This window comes from Phacochoerus africanus, chromosome 15 (assembly GCF_016906955.1).
Source record: "Phacochoerus africanus isolate WHEZ1 chromosome 15, ROS_Pafr_v1, whole genome shotgun sequence".
Lineage (NCBI taxonomy): Eukaryota > Metazoa > Chordata > Mammalia > Artiodactyla > Suidae > Phacochoerus > Phacochoerus africanus.
This window is the reverse complement of record NC_062558.1, coordinates 64,258,547-64,275,940: the sequence shown is the minus strand read 5'-3', so window position 1 is coordinate 64,275,940 and position 17,394 is coordinate 64,258,547. Positions and strand designations below refer to the sequence as shown.

Genomic DNA, 17,394 nt, shown 5'->3' with positions numbered 1-17,394 from the left:
CAGTCCTAATTCTGCTCTCTGTTTTTTCTTATACTGTCATAGAGCTAATAGATATTCAGACACCATCTAAACCAACTGAGCTGCCTATTAGCAGAAAATAGAAGGCCACCTTGGCAAGTCAAGAATTTATTCCACTTTTTTTTTTTTTTTAACTCACCAGAGGAAGCTCTTTAACAGTTTCCCCTTCTAAATCAGGGCATAGTCACTCACTGAAAGATGGCGTCTTACATTCCTTTAATAATGAATCAGTTATCACATAAGACTCCTTCACCTGAAAATAATATTCTGAAACTATTTCATCAGACATAATTATTCTTCTTTAGGGCATATGAAAGGCTCAGTCTAAAAAAAAAAAACTTAAGGTTTTCTCCCTAACCTGAACTTTTCTCATAGTATTTCACAAAAAAAAAAAAAAAAGATACATATATTAGGAGTTCCCATTGTGGCTTAGAAGGTTAAGGACCTAGCATTGTTTGTGAGGATGCGGGTTTGATCCCTGGCCTCACTCAGTGGATCAAGAATCTGGCATTGCCGTAAGCTGTGGCATAGGCCTCATCTGCAGCTCTGATTTGACCCCTAGCCCCTGGGGTAAATATATGTACATAAGTATGTGTTATGCTTAGTGAAGGAATTTTTAAATAAAACAAAGGATGATAAATACAATACCCCAGCTGAGGTGCTGTCTTAAGTTAGACAGAATGCAATCCAGCAAAATGAAAGATTTGTTAGGACCAATGAAGAAACATTACTCAAATTGAAATGATCTAATTAGAGTTCTAATAATTGGCTAAATATTTTTTTCAACAAATGAAACCTTTCTGTTTATCAGTATATAACTGCAATCTGTAATTACCTATTTTCAGATTCTTCCTCCTTGGGGTCTGTGTCTAACTGTCATTCTTGTACCTGAGGTTTAATGCTTTGAATGTTGCTGACCGCTAACTAACCATCAGTGGAGTCTGCCTTTTCCCCTTGCCTGTAGAATGTATACCTACCTCTCTTTTCTAAAATTCCATAGAGCATGTGTGTGGAGTGGTGTGGGGATCTCTCCATCAAGTATATTGCTCATCTCTGCCACATCCTTTAGGGCAAGGAAGCAAAACACATTCCTGGTGAATCTGTCACAGAGGAACAGTTTACTGATGAAGAAGGCAACCTCGTCACCAGAAAAGTAATCATCATTGGGATTTCATGCTGCTTTGAGGGTTTAGCTTTTCTACTCTTTGTGGGCTGTGGTGTCACCTCTTGAAATAGAAGACAGGAAAATCTCTACTTTTCACTATTGCTCCCTACAGATCACTCGGAAGGTATTAAGACGAATCGTTATCCCTCAAGAGAGAAAACACGATGACATGGTAATGGAGGGGGACTGTCAGAAAGAACGTAGATTCATAAAAGCTTTGTGAACTCTAGACTATGCTCCTAACAGGCTGGCATCTGCAGTGTGGCAGCTTGAAGCATTTGCAGCTGTTGACATCTTGTGCATTTGATCAGGGTCCAAGAAAAAGGCTCTTATTCCTGATGTTCCTTAACATTATATACTTTACTATCTTTAGAGTTTTCAGAGATCATTTCATTTATGGGAGAGAAAATAAAAACCCTCTACCACCACCAAACCCCTCAGTAGTGCCTCACCCCACCCCTACCCCAGCTCCTGCCTAGAATCCAGATGGAGAGCACTTGTTTCCAGCAAAGGCACAGGGTTTAATCAAAAGTTAAAATGATGAAAAGCTTGGCTCAAGATCCTTACATCACATCTATACATTTTCTCTTTCCAATATGTTCGATAGGGAAGTATGAATTCCTCCATCCTAGCTAAGGAGGACTCTCCTCTTTGGGTTAATAACAGCCTGTTCCCAATGTGCCAGTTATCTCCCAGACTTCAAGCAATATTACAAAGCCACAGTCATCAAGACAGTGTGGTTCTGGTACCAAAACAGACAGACCGACCAATGGAACAGAATAGAGAACCCAGAAATAAACCCAGACACCTATGGTCAATTAATCTTTGACAAGGGAGGCAAGAACATAAAATGGGAAAAAGAAAGTCTATTCAGCAAGCATTGCTGGGAAACCTGGACAGCTGCATGCAAAACAATGAAATTAGAACACACCCTCACACCATGCACAAAAATAAATCCAATGTGCCAGTTAAAGAACCAAACTCATAACTGAGCAGTGTAACTCAGCAAGTGAATCTCTATCTCCCACAGAAAACATTTCTGATTATTTTTTATTTCTTCTTTTTTCAGACCTCTACCCTTTCCATTTAAAAAATAGAAATGTCAGTTCTTGTTGTGGCTCAGCAAGTTAAGGTTAAGCAGGTTGTCTCTCTGAGGATGCAGCTTCCATCCCGAGCCTTGCTCAGTGGTTTAAGGATCTGGTGTTGCTGTGGCTGTGGTGTAGGCTGGCAGCTGCAGCTCCACTTAGACCCGTGGCCCACAAACTTCCATGTGCCACAGGTGGGGCTATAAAAAGAGAGAGAGAGAGAGAGAAGTGTCAATACCCTGCATTCACATAAGAAGAAAGTAAACTGAAAATTTCTCAGGACTAAATCAGAAAATTGGAAAGGCTACTCTGTTTTCCATTATAAATAGGATAAAAGCTGAGTATTTGCAGCTGCTTTGCTCTCAGAAAAGTGTGTCATTGGTGCTTGGTGAAGCGAGATCTTGTGTTATGGAAAACGGATGCCTGCTTGGTCTGGCTAAGAGAAGGGGCTTGGTGTTTCTACAAATTAAAAAAGAAAGTCTCTCAGCTCAACAGCATTTCCATGGTGCTTAGTTGGTGTTTGGTGCTTAGGTGTAAGTTATAACTCACTAATATGTTTTATGATTGGGGTTTGAGTGCCTTGAGAGCTTTAGTAATGATTTCTTCTAGCTCTAAGGGAAATGGACAAGCTGTTCAGCTGTTTGCTTAATCACTAACCTACTGAATTACTGTGAAGTTTAGTAATGTTGTATTCCTCCTGACCGGATTCTCTAGCTTGCCTTGATGCTAAGCTCCGTGGTAAAGGCAAATAGATTGTGTGTATTTTGGGACGTGACATGACAAAGTGCTTTAAACTGTGTTTCACTTATCCTAATCCAGCCTCAAGGGACCAGGACGGGAACCGCTTTGTAGTGAAAATCCTGTAACCATGAGATCTTAACGTGTGCATTCCTTTTAAAGCAGGGAGAAGGTTACAAGGTGAAGACAAAGAAAGAAATCCGACACGTGGAAAAGAAGAGCCACTCCTAACAGTAAACGGTCAATCACAGTGGTAAGTGCACTCCTATAAACCGGAATAGGATGTAATTTCCTGGGCAGCATCTCATTTTGCCAAATTCCTAATTCCAATCTGCTTCTTTGAATATCCAATATGCGGTTGTTGGAGTTATTTTTATGTGTGCATGCAGACACCCACCAAAACTGTGGAATCTAGATCACAGTCCATAACACTTCTCTTCACAAATTAGGAATTTAAATGCAAATGATGTTTTGCAGAAGCAAATGTAAACAGTGATCTTTGAGTTGCCCTTAAGAGCGAAGTCTCAGGATGAAATGCAGGAGCATTATACAATCTAACAGGGAGACTATTTGGCAACAAATAGTTTGTACAGAGGTACTCAGGGATTTGTCTTGACCCAGCTTTTCACCATGTTAGCAGAACAGCCTCTGAGGATGTAATACTGGTTGAAATGCACTGGTTACCAAGTTTCAATGAAATGACTGAAATCCCTATATATTCCTTCACGTATTCTGTATAAACCAATGCAAATTAAACAGGTTAAAGGCACACCTGTGTTTTCTAAGGTAAAATGCGAGGGGGCTTTCTTTAAAGTTGTCTCAACTTTTCTTCACAGCGAAGGATGTTTTTTCCCTTTAACACTGTTTTCTGAACTTCATGCTCTTTTTCTCTACAATAGCTACGATTAGAAAGCCCGTTTGGGGTGAAAAAGCAGATAGAGCTTTGAAAATCTCTCTGTAAGTCTGTGAGAAACAGCAGGGTGATTTCTTTAGGGCTGTTCACCAATAGTTGTCTTTGCGCCATTGGTCAAAGTAATAAAAAGCAAGAAGATCCTGGTTTTCACTTTCAGTTGCCAGAGTCCTGGTATTTGGAGTGTTGGGGTAGGAACAGAAATCGCGTAGTCTCAATGCCCCGCATTTGTACATGAGGGAACTGTAACTAAGGCCCAAAAAATTCTTAATCCCTCCTCCAAAAAAAAAAAAAAAAAGTAACTTCTTTATTTAGTCACTTAAAGATTCCTCTCTCACTTCCTCTCTGGAGGGTCTCTCCAGACGCACTGGGAATGGTTAGTGAACAGCACAAGCAATGCCCTTGCCCTCACTGACCTTGCTAGTCAATCACTTCAGAATTTAAAGGTATTGAGAAAACCACTAAGAATGGCAGGGTGCTCCGGAAATAACAGGATTTGCTGTGCTGTACAGACTCTTCCAGTGTTTCAAATATACGCCTCAGTTAATTCTCACAGCCAGCCCTCTTGGAGAGGTGCCTCAAACATGCCCGTTTAACAGACCCCAAATTGCCCAAAGTCTCGTAAATAAAAAGTGGTCAAAATAGGCTACAAACCCAAACAGGTTGCCTCCAGAGCCCACATTCTCAGTCATGTTAACTGGAGACTAGACCTGGGTCTGAGGAGACAGGGAAGGTTTCCCTGAAAAAAGAATGTCGGAGCTGAGTTTTGAAGGATGACTAGGACTCAGCTGGATAAGGGGTAGGAAATTTGGAGGTGGCTTTCTAGGCACAGGCAGTAGCATCCTATAAAGGCCAGGAGTGAGAAGAAGCTAGAAAGGAGGAACAATGAGCAGGCATGGGAGTCCTGCCATTGTGTCTGGAAAGGTAGGAAGGATCAGCATATTCAGGCCTCATAAGCATCCTTACACTAAACGTTTACGTTCCGCATCATTTGCTCTAGCTGCCGCAGAATAATTTGGATGTGGCATAATGGATGAGCAGAAAACTTGTTCAGCTTATTGCAGAGGTGGCTGGGGCAGTGAAGATACTAAAAGGGAGGTCGAATCAAGAGATAGTGACATGAATGGCTTTTTATCAGATGACAAGGGTGAGAGCTAAGAAAATTAAGGACGACATCAGTAAGGCAATATCTAAAATAAACCCAGCCATTATGCCTGTGTTACAACTGAACCTGGCGGAGGATGTAAATACAGGGTTTTTTTTTTAATTGAGGTGTGGTTGATTTACAACATTATATTCATTTCAGATGTACAGCATAGTGATTCAAAATTCTTATAGATCATTCCCCATTTAAAGTTACTATAAAATGTTGGAGTTCCCATCATGGCTCAGCAGAAATGAATCTGACTGGTATCCATGAGGATGCAGATTCGATTCCTGGCCTTGATCAGTGGGTTAAGGATCTGGCATTGCCATGAGCTGTGGTGTAGGTCACAGGCACGGCTCAGATCTGGCATTGCTGTGGCTCTGGCATAAGCTGGCGCCTGCAGCTCTGATTCGACCCCGAGCCTGGGAACCTCCATATGCCATGGGTGCTGCTCTGAAAAGACTAAATAAATAAATACAGTAATTATAAAATGCTGGCTATATATCCCTGTGCTGTACAGTACAACCTTATAGTTTGATACATCGTAGTTTGTTCCTCTAAATTCCCTACCACTTGCCAGTCTCCCATCCCTCTCCCCATTGATAACCACGAGTTTGTTCTCTAAATCTGAGTCTGTTTCTGTTCTATTCATTTTAGAGTCCACATATAAGTAACAACAATAGTATTTTTATTTCTCTGACTTATTTCACTAATACCCTCTAGGTTCATCCATGTGTAGCAAATGGCACAATTTCATTTTTTTTTAATGGCTGAATCATATTCCATTGTCTGTGTGTGTATGCTTATACAGCTTCCTTATCCATTCATCTACTGATGAACACTTAGGTTGCTTCCATATCTTGGTTATTATAATGTAAGTAATGCTGGTACAAACATTGGGGTACATGAATCTTTTCAAATTAGTGTTTTCATTTTCTTTGGATATATACCCAGGAGTGGAACTGCTGGATCATGTGGTAATTCCATTTTTAGTTTTTTTGAGGAACTGCCATACTGTTTCCCATAGTGGCTGCACCAATTTACATTCCCACCAACAGTGTATTGGGGTTCCCTTTTTTCCACATCCTTGCCAACACTTGTTATTTGTAGTCTTTTTGAGGATAACAGTTCTGACAGGTATGAGGTGATAGCTCATTGTGGTTTTGATTTGCATTTCCATGATGATTAATGATGTTGAGCATCTTTTCATGTCTCTGTTGGCTATGTGTGTGTCTGTTGGCTATGTGTATGTCTTCTTGGAAAAACATCTATTCAGGTCTTCTGTCCATTTTTCAGTCAAGTTGTTCGTTTGATTGATTGAGTTATATGGGCTGTTTATATGTTGGATATTAACCCTAATATGCTATATCATGTGCATATATTTTCTCCCATTCAGTAAGTTGCCTTTTTTGTTTTATTGGTGGTTTCCTTTTCTCTGCAAAAAGCTTTTAAGTTTAATTAGGTCCCATTTGTTTATTTTTGCTATTGTTTCCTATGGCTTAGGAGACAGATCCAAAAAATATTGCTATAATTTATGTCAGAGTGTTCTGTCCATGTTTTCTTCTAGGATTTTTATGGTTTCCAGTCTTACTTTTAGGTACTTATAATCTACTTTTAGTTTATTTGGGTATATGATGTGAGAAATAAAAATTTCATTCTTTTATATGTACCCATACAGTTTGCCCAGCACTACTTACTGAAAAGACTGTCTTTTCTCCATTGTACATTCTTGCCTGCTTTGTCATAGATTAATTGACCATAAGCCTGTAGGTTTATTTCTAGACTCTATTGTGTTCCATTGATCTATGTGTCTGTTTGTGCCAGTACCATAATGTTTTGATGACTGTAGCTTTGTAATTTAGTCTGAAGTCAGCATGATACCTCCAACTCTATTCTTCTTTCTCAAGACTTTGTTTATATGACAGATTAATAAAGCACTAAGCATGAGTTTGCAGTCTTAAATTCCCCTATTTTGGCAATTCTGAGTGATGAAATGAAATCAGAAGAGGGTTCAGTCTACTTTAGGGATGCTTCTAAAAGCTGAGCAACTTGTTTAGTCACAAATTCAGACTCTGGGTGGGAAAGAACCAAGAAGATACCAACACCAGCTAAGTCATTTTTCTACAGTAACATATACCTAATATCAATAAATAAGTGACACCAAAAAAGATATGACAGGGCTGTGCTTCCAAGGTCCTCTTCTAGAGTGAATTAATACAGAAATAACTTGGTCACTAGATGTACAAGAGATTTTAAAAGGATAAATAATCCACTTTAAAAAGCAGTTGGCAGGCCCTTGGCTCCCCAGCCATAGGGGAACCAGAAGCAGCAAAAGCACCCCTGCTTGCCAGGGGCAGCACTTTATCTAAGGCCAAAGGGTTGACTTATTTCATTCATTCCTTCTGAAAGTATTTGACCTTCTATCCAGTTTAGAGTGAAAAAGGCTAGATACACTGTGGCAAATGAAACCTCCATGGCCCCTGCATCTTCTGGATCTCTCAGCCTGCAAGGGGGAAAGAGATGGGACATGTATTATTTAAGGGCTAAAAATAGGAAGTCCAAGATCCAGTGGATGAAAATGTGGGAACACATTTAGACTTGGGGATCGGAGAAAGGTTCTCTGAAGTCATAACATTTAGTCTAAGACCTCAGAGGTGGTGCCAGCCATGAAAAGAAGTGGGAAAAGGATAACTCCAGAAAGGGTCCACATGTACAAGGGCCCTAAGGTGGGAAAAGGTCTAACACATTTGAGGAAATGAAAGACCGGTATCCCAGAGCCTGATGAACTGGGGGCGGGGGGTGAGGTGGGCCCATGATGAAGTGAGAAATGCACCATCATAGGCAAGAATATGGGATTTGGATTTCATTCTATAAGAATTTGAAGGCTTCCAAAGATTTTAAGCAAGAACTTGACCTACTGTATTTTTTTAAGCACACACCAGCTATGTAAACAGGACTGGAGGGAAAGCAAGAATAAACTGAAACTGACAAGGTAGGATGTTATTGCCATAGTCCAAATAAGCCACAGTGGTGGCAGGGCCAGGATCTGGGCAGCGGTTTTAGGAAAGTCGACAGTATCGATGTATTAGCTTGGGGGCAGGATGGAGAAGAAGGGTTGAGTCAAGAATGATGCCCAGGTTTCAGGCCTAAGCATGTGGGGGGTGGGGAAAGGAACAGAATGGGTTTTAAGAAGAATATTCAAGCATTCAGACTTTGGTTGATACCCAAGTCTGGAGCTCTGAGGGAAGGCTGGGCCTGGGCATACAAAAATGTGAGCATTGTCACTAAAGAAGTGAGTACTGAATACCAGAGAAAGGGAACACCAGAGAATAGATGTGACTACCTTGGGAGAGAGTTAAAGTGAGCCAAGAAAGGGCTCAGGATTGAGCCTCAAGGAACATTCTGAAGAGGAAGAGCTTTAAAACCTTGCCTCTGACCTCCTCCTTCAGATGAGCTGATAAGCTTTTGTAAATAAGAGACTTGTGTGCCTTTAGAGCCCCTTTACTTCTTAGTGTGTGACATACATGTGCCGGTATTGGGGTGCAGTGTTTAAGACATTACCATAAACTTCTACCACTTGATTTGAGGGCACATAACTACAGTCTCGTCCAAGGAGCAAACATAATCATATGTAACACAAATCAAAATCTCTAACTATATAATAAGATCTATAACTACAATAAAAGGTATAAACAAAATGCTAGAAGAATCCACCGGAAGATGTAATAAATGCCAACAGAGGAGATCTTGCAAAGCTTCTTAGAAGTGCACATTTGAAGTGGCTTTTGAAGAAGGAGTAGGATTTAAGACCAGGCAGTGTGATGGTGTGTGCTCTGTGTGTCTTTTATCCTGGAGATGGTAGGCTGCCGCTGGGAGCATTGTGGTAGGAGAGTAGTAGGATCGGTGGTGATTAGGTAACCCTAGTGGTAGGAGCTGGAGTTAGTGGTCAGGAGAGCTGGAAGACACGTACCTCAGTTCTGAGACACGGAGGAGGGCCTGAACTGGGGCAGAGACAATGGAAAGGAGAGGGCAGATGGAAGGAACATTTTACAAATATGACAAGAAGATTGATTCTATAGAGGGAGTGAGGGTTGCAGGTCTATGTGTCATTACTAACAGAACATAGAACCTAAGATGACAAAAAATTACGGATTGAAGTAGCCTGGGTGATGAAGTAGGTCAAACTGCAGTGTCCTCCGTGTGTGTCGAGGAAGAGAAATCTGGGCTGAAGAGCCTAGTGTGGTCATCTTTGGTATAGAAGTGGCCTCAGTGAGTGTAAATCACACATTTACCAGCTGTGTAAGCTTGGCCAAGTTATGTCACTTTTGTGCCTTCATTTCCTTGTGATAGGATAAGAGTAGCGCATCTCACAGAGTTGCTAGAATTGAATGAGTTCATCCATGTAAATCACTTAAAATAGTGGCTGGCAAGCCCATAGTAAGCATTCAGTAAATTCAGCTATTATTAGCAGTGTTAAGACAGGGCCAGTTGGGTGCGAGGGATAAATTAGGAGGTTGGGATTAACATGTACACACTACTATAAATAAAACAGAACAACAAGGACTTACTGTACAGCACAGGGAACTCTATGTATATTTTGTAATAACTCAAAATGGGAAAAAATCTGAAGAAGAATATATGTGTGTGTGTATCACTGAATCACTTTGCTGTACTCTTGAAACTAACACAACATTGTAAGTTAACTATATTTCTACATTTTAAGTGATATAAATTTAACAAAAAGAGAGAGAGGTGAGGAGAGGGGCCAAGAATGGCAGGTAGAAGATCCAGGAGGCCCGTGGATGGAGCAGCCCTGCTGGAAGAGGGCAGTGGGGGACGTCAGAACAGCGACGTCAGTGAAATCCTCTGCATGTCACATCGGATTATACTTCAGAACACTTTCAATCATTTCCTACCACCTGTTTCTCACAGTAGCACTGGGAAATTAGTAAAATACGTCTTCTCTTTCCTCTTCACTAAGGAAAGAGAATGAAATGCCTGGGGCTGAATGTAGTTAACAACAGGTCTGGATTTTAACCCAGACCTCCTGATTCTGCTTCCAGGACATCAGAACTATGGCCTGAATGTCTTCACTCCAAATTCAGGACCCTGCCCTTCAGAATACTGTCCAGAAGTCATCTGGAGTAGATAACATTTTTATGTAGTATTTTTCATTTTTCTAACCCTTTAAAAAATCCCCAGTTAACCAAAAGCCTTGGCTTCAAGGTAAAGGTGCAGGGGTCCAGAGCCAGGTGGCATGACTTCCAGTTCTAGCTCCACCATGTAATAAATGTGCCACCAGTGTAATCGCTTGCTAGCTCTATTTCCTTATTTGTAAAATGGAAGAAATAGTCCCTCGTTGTTACCAGGATTAAATGAGCTAAACCGCCTTAGAACGTTACCTGGCACATCATAAACAATAATAATAATATTCTTAGTTGTACTAAATTAACTTTACAACTTTATGAGTGTTATATTTTTCTTCCACTGCCAAAATGTAAATCAGTACTTTCCCAGTAATTACTTTTCTTTCTTTTTTAACTGGTCCTGTAACCTCAGGTTTTTTTGTTGTTTGTTTGTTTGTTTTTAATCACAAGTCACAAGTTTGAACAAACTCAAAAAAAAAAAAAACCCTCCCACTTATTGGTATTAGTTAAAGAACAAATCTCCATAAACTGGGACTATTAAGTCACACAGTAGTTTGTTGTGATTACATAAAGTAATTAGAATGACTGCTTAGGAAAAAATGTTCTTAGCCTCATGATCCCTAAGGAGAGAGAGAGAAAAAAAGAGGAGAGAAAGGGAAGAGAGGTGGGTTAGGAAGACAAGAACTAGAATAACAGGTTCTCTTGGGCTACAGGGAAGACACAGCAGAAAAGGCTTTCCTTAGGGCCTAACAGAGCTAAGTCTTTAAAAATGAGTAAGGGTTTGCCTGCAAAGGGAGATCTCATGAGGGAAGAGAGCTTATTACACTTTCAAGGAGATGGCACTTGAAACAAACTCGAAGGGTAAAGAGGAGTTAGAGATAAATGAAGATTAAAGAAAGGGATTATAGGTGGATTATCAAGTCATGAGCAAAGAAAAGGATTTATTTTTTGTTTTATTTTTTTAGGGCCGCAGCCGAGGCATATGGAGGTTCCCAGGCTAGGGGTCATCCGAACTATAGCCGCTGGCCTACATCACAGCCACAGCAACACAGGATCCAAGTCATATCTGTGACCTACACCACAGCTCACAGCAATGCCAGATCCTTAACCCACTAAGCAAGGCCAAGGATCAAACCAGTATCCTCATGGATGCTAATCAAATTCGTTTCTGCTGAGCCACGACAGGAACTCCAAGAATAGGAGAGATTTATAAAGTGGAACTAACTCCCAGCTTTTTAAACTATCACCCACATTATACCCATATATAAGTGGGCATAATAGGGTTTTTTTTAATTATAGAAACAGATCCACCATTTTTAGAAAGATAATATTCACTTGGACTGATGTGCTAAGAGAAAGACCTTGGTTCTTACTCCAAGAACCTAGATTGGTTTTTGGAAGATGAAGCAAAACAAAAACAAAATTCAACTAGGTTGTAGTGACAATTGCACATCTATATATGTTTCCTAATAATTAGCAAACTATAGGAGTTCCCTGGTGGCCTAGCCATTAAAGATCCTGCATTGTCACTGTTGTGACACAGGCTAAATCCCTGGCCCAAGAATTTCTGCATGCTGCTAGTGTAGCCAAGAAAAAAATTTATCCAACTATATATTTACAATAGATGAATTGTAAGGTGTATAAATCACATTATCAGTTAAGCTGTCAAAGGTATGGGGTTTCAATTAGAAAAAGTTGCTGAGAATTCTCCCTAAGAAAACAGGAGTTCCTGTCGTGGCACAGTGGACACAAATCTGACTAGGAACCATGAGGTTGCGGGTTCTATCCCTGGCCTCGCTCAGTGGGTTAAGGATCCAGCGTTGCCATGAGCTGTGGTGTAGGTTGCAAATATGGCTCAGATTCAAATGAAGAGTATGAAAACCTCTGGCAAAGGATATTAATTTACTTTGACATGTGAAGACGGGCTGTACAAACACTGATAGTTTATGCAAGTATTATCCAGTAAGACAAGATGTGCTTAATGGAGCCTCCATAAAAAAGCTCAAATAAAATTAATTTACCCTGTCATGACTGATGCAAGGCAGGAGAAGGAAAAGCATTCTTTTGCAGGAGAAGGGAAGGTATTTTGTAAAAGATAGGCTTTCATTTGAATTTGCACATGGAAAGCAATTTCATAGTCATGAAGTAATGGCACTGTTCTCCCTTTTCGAAAGACTGGTTGTATTTTGCATGCTGCATGTTATAAAAAATGCAGACCTCACTGAGATACTCTCTGCTGATTCCATATGCCTGACCCTGTGAGCCCACAAAAAACCCAGACATTTTGATGGAAATCTCAAAGGGCACCTCTGTCAGCCTCTTCATTTGACAGCTAAGACTCAGGCCCCGAGGTCTATAAATGGCTTTTCCCAGTACCTGAGTGAATGACCGGAGTACCAGAGAGAGAACAAGATGAGGGCGTTTCTGACTTAATCTCTGAGACCACAAATAGAGCAAACAATGTTCTGTGGAGGGCACAGGATCACCCAGAGAAGGTCTCTGTCTTCAAAGAGCTTCCTGGTGGAGTTCCCATCATGGCTCAGTGGTTAACGAACCCAACTAGCACCCATGAGGACTCAGGTTTGATCCCTGGCCTTGCTTAGCGGGTTAAAGATCCAGCGTTGCCGTGAGCTGTGGTGTAGGTTACAGGCGTGGCTCGGATTCCGAGTTGCTGTGGCTGCGGTGTAAGCCGGCAGCTACAGCTCCAATTCAACCCCTAGCCTGGGAACCTCCATATGCCGCAGGTGCGGCCCTAAAAAAGACAAAAAAAAAAGAGCTCCCTGGTACATCTCAGGCCTTGTTCCCCGAGGCATCTGACAAAGAGTTTCTTTCAGAAGCATGTTAAACCCCCCCATCAGGAAGTGGAGAGGGGGGGTCATTCTCTCAGGCTTTTCTGTGGAATGGCAAGAAGACTTGAGCAAGTTGATGTTTTAAAAAAATAAAGAAAGAAAGGAAAGGGGAAAAAAGAAAGCTAAACTCACTACCTATTATTTCTCTTTCTACAGGATCATGTGTTATTACTGCCAGTATTGAGAAATTCATGGAAGATAAGTCAGCAGGAAGTAAAAATTTACAGAGGAGGGTGTGTGTGTTTGCTGCTTCCACACATTAATGGCATGATTTTTTTTTATGCAAAAAGAAAACAGAAAACGAAAACCGCCCACATTTTAATTTAGCATGAGCCAATTTACAGAGCATGGAAATTCACTTTCATTCCCAGGACTGGCACGTGTGCAATTAGCAATGCAGTGTACATACAAGAAGCCATGCTGTTAACAGTTTCTCTCAAGTAATTTGGTGTCATTTACAAAAAGGAAGAAACTCCTGCCGCCAGAAGGGACAGAAGGACATGGAATGAACACATCATGGAGAAACACTAAAATTACTAAATCCACAACAGCTCGCCTTATTTTTCTTGGACCCAAACTGTCAGGGTATAAACACTATTTGTTTCTTTTTTAAAAACATCTATAGTTTTGCTGTAAATAATAACACTGTATAAATTCTAACAGAAAAAAAATAGAATAAATGTCCATAAGGCACTGCCTCTTAGAACACAAACAGAATATTGCAAATGCATTTAACATAATAGGGATCTCAAGTGACTTCGCCCTAGGAGAGGAAGGAGGGGCTATGGGGGGAGGGGGTCTTCACTGATTCTTGTATATTAGCAATTATAATGTTTGTATATGCAAAACTGCTAGCTTGATTTTAAAAAAGAAAATCTTTAAAATCTGCTGCAAATTTAAATAATTCCCCAAATGAGGAATTCTGTAGTTCTGTGAAAAAAAATTTTTTCTTCAGAATACTAATATTTTGATGCATGTGTATCACCTTATTTTGATTAAATCTTTTCCAATTTTGCAAACACTACAGTATCCTGCAACACAGAAGATTTTATCTGTAAACACAAAGCCCTTCATCTAATATTTGTTGCTATTGCCAATTTTTCAATGAAATGACCTAAAAATGAAAAAAAAATTAACCTAAACAGTAGTTGCTTTAGGGGGAGGGGGGTGCTGTTAGTGCTTAAAAGGGGAGTAATGCTTGCCGCTTTAGAGGTGGATGGTGCTCGTAAGAGGCCCCAGCAAGGGGTGCTTTCAATGGACTGAACAGAAATTCTTAGCTAGTAGAATGGCAGCACGCTGTAAAATTATTACTGTATCGTGTACTGGCTCTAAGATGTAGACACCTTTCAGTAAGCCAATCATTTGTAACCATTCTAGCAGTGTCATATTAGGTTAATAAGGCTGCTGTGTTTTAAAGGGCATTTTTATTTGGGTTTTGGTGAAATTCTTTAATTTCCTGATTATATTCATATAAAATCAGCATTCATTGACACATCGCTCTAATGACATATGTATGAAAAAAACCATACACTGGATGACCTAGTCGATTATTTAAGCATAAAATAAATTGTGTTCAACTCTTCACTGATCTGTGCTCTACAGTGTCCTTGTGTTCTCTGGCAAAAGGTCATTGTCTTCACTCCTCATCACCTGGCCGCAGCCATCCTCTTTGCCTGTCCCTTTCCTGCCTCTCTGGGCACTAAAGAGATCATCCCTAATGGTCAGTGCAGCCCTACCAACTCCTAACTTAACACAAATTCTGTGCATGTCATGGAGAAGCCAAAAATAAAAGCTTAACTCACAAATGATTTCTGTCCACATCTGGTTTGAGGTGCTCCCCCTGACCCCCCCCCAAAAATGGAGAACTGGAGCTCCAACAGCTGGCCAGTAGTTGTAAAAGAGCACCTCTAGGAACCACCCAGCCTGCAGTTGCCTGTAGCCCAGGAAGCAACTTTTTTCTTTAATGGACATGCATTGTCAGTGCTTGTTAAATTGGGAGATGGCACATAATAACCCAAATGTCTAACTTCTCTTGAAAAGTAACATGTACAGGCCTCATTTCCAGAAAGCAACACCTGCGGCCAGGTGTGGGGTCCCCAGGCACCACAGTCCCAGCCCCACCAAGTAAGAACACCAAGTGAGTGCCCTGACCAGCCCAGGAAGTACTGGAGTTTGTAACTGGACACTATATGATCAGCTCAGCAGGGGCAAAGATCATGGTTGTTTTCATTTTTATTCTAGCCCCGAGCCTGGCAAATAGAAGGGAGGGTGGTGGCATTGTCATTGACACTGGAATGCTCACCATATGCCCGACTCTGTTCTGAGTCCTTTGCATTTATTAACTCACTTAGTCCTCATAAGCACTTTAGGAGGTAGGTACGGTCTTTGATAGTAATAGTCCCTGAATAAATATTAAGTGGGTGCTTAGAGCCATTCAGAAGTGTCGCAGAGTGCCTGTCATTGAGGATTATTGCCAAATGGGATGAGGTGTTCCCAAGCAGGTGTCGATACCAATGCAGAACACCTATGTGGGGAATCTACGCTGAATAGAGATGGAGCTGGCCTGCATTTGCATGGTACCCCCAATAAATGGATATTTACTTGGTGCCCTTACCCTGCATCAAAATCATGATGAGCAAACTGAGATACCTGATTTTTTAATTTTTACCTTTTTTTTTTCTTTTTCACGGCTGCATCCACAGCATATGAAAGTTCCCAGGCAAGGAAGTGAATCCAAGCCACAGCTGTGACCTGAGCCGCTACAGATGGATTCTTAACCCATTGTGCCACAGTGGGAACTCCTGAAAGTTTGGTGTTTTTTTTGTTTTTTTTTTTTTTTTAAGAACTTGCCCCAGGAGTTCCTGTTGTAACACAGCAGAAACAAATCCGACTAGGAACCATGAGGTTGCGAGTTCCATCCCTGGCCTCACTCAGTGGGTAAAGGATCCAGCATTGCCGTGAGTTGTGGTGTAGGTTGCAAATATGGCTCAGATTCCTCATTGCTCTGGCTCTGGCACAGGCTGGCAGCTGTAGCTCTGATTTGACCCCTCGCCTGGAAACCTCCATATGCCAGGGGTAAGTCCCTAAAAAGACAAAAGACAAAAAAAAAAAACTTGCCCCAAAAACTTTTTCTGTAAAACCAGAGTCAGAATCCAGGTATCAGGAGTTCCTATCATAGCTCAAGGGTTAACAAACCTGAATGGTATCCATGAGGATTCAGGTTCGATCCCTGGCCTTGCTCAATAGGTTGATCCGGTGTTGCCCTGAGCTGTAGTGTAGGTTGCAGACATGGCTCTGATCCCACGTTGCTGTGGCTGTGGCATAGGCCAGGAGCTACAACTCTGATTCAACCTGTAGCCTGGGAACTTGCATATGCTGCCAGTGCAGCCCTAAAAAGAAAAAAAGACCAAAAAAAAAAAAAAAAAGAATCCAGGTATCCTCTCTTCCCATCTAAGTGTTACGAATTTCTGATTCACAGTCCTTGATACAAACTCAATGAAGTGTACTTGTCTGGGTATTAAATGGTCATTATGTTTATGTATCTGAAATTTTGACTTTAGGGACATGTTATGAGCTAAACTTCAGGTCAAGCAAAAGTTCATGAATTTATTCAAAAAGAGAAGTATCCAAAGTAGGACAGTCAAGATTTTATTTACATCTATATGTGTATATGTACATATTTATATATGTATGCATGGAATAGGGACATATGTTATATATTCCTAATACAGTCTTCAGCCTGCTGGCTTATAAAAATGTATTTTAGCTTTTCCTTGATTTACACTGCTATAAAAGAAAATGATCTGTGATAGACTCCTGATATATTTGCTGTGTTTTTTTCAATTTTATATTCCTACCAAATTCCTGAGTTTGTTAAATTAAAATGTATCATCATTATTATATTGCCAAGTTATGGCAATATACTGTGCATGGTTATTTCATCATTTCTAAGAGGAATCTACTTCTACAAAACACTAAGTAGCCAGCCTTCTATTAATAACTTCTGCCTTGGCATCCTGATCTTCTACCATGTTTATTTTGGTATCGTCTTGGGGCCCCATCAAGACATGTTTTTCTCCATGGCAAATAAACAAACAAATTTATTTGCTAGCCTTTATTACAAGCCTCAGGTCACATTTGGCTGTATAACAGGGATATGTGAAAAACCCAGAAATATAAATCAGGAATGATAACTCACCCCCATGAGTCTCCGAAGAAGCCAGTAAACTCAAGGCTAACTTCCCATCTGGGTGATTGCTGATTTGTTAAAGAGGCCCTGGCATATTAAAAGATGTGTGGTTTCCTAGTCATGTGGCACTGCGATTCTCTTTCATG

At 40.7% G+C, this 17,394-nt stretch overlaps 1 protein-coding gene across 9 annotated transcripts in view; it reads left to right on the top strand.

Annotated features, from left to right (window-relative positions):
* The window catches only part of ANK3 (ankyrin 3), a 775,194-nt gene extending 760,547 nt beyond the window's left edge, over window positions 1-14,647 (top strand). For 4 of the 9 annotated variants that reach the window (XM_047762798.1, XM_047762802.1, XM_047762795.1 and 1 more), the window contains 4 exons: window positions 1,088-1,171; window positions 1,296-1,355; window positions 3,169-3,259; window positions 13,216-14,647. In XM_047762798.1, coding sequence (XP_047618754.1) covers window positions 1,088-1,171; window positions 1,296-1,355; window positions 3,169-3,237 — 213 coding nt within the window. In that variant the 3' untranslated portion in view covers window positions 3,238-3,259; window positions 13,216-14,647. The remainder of the gene's footprint in view (window positions 1-1,087; window positions 1,172-1,295; window positions 1,356-3,168; window positions 3,260-13,215) is intronic. The other 5 variants (XM_047762801.1, XM_047762799.1, XM_047762803.1 and 2 more) reach the window with 2 other exon arrangements.
* The last annotated feature ends 2,747 nt before the right edge of the window (window positions 14,648-17,394 follow it).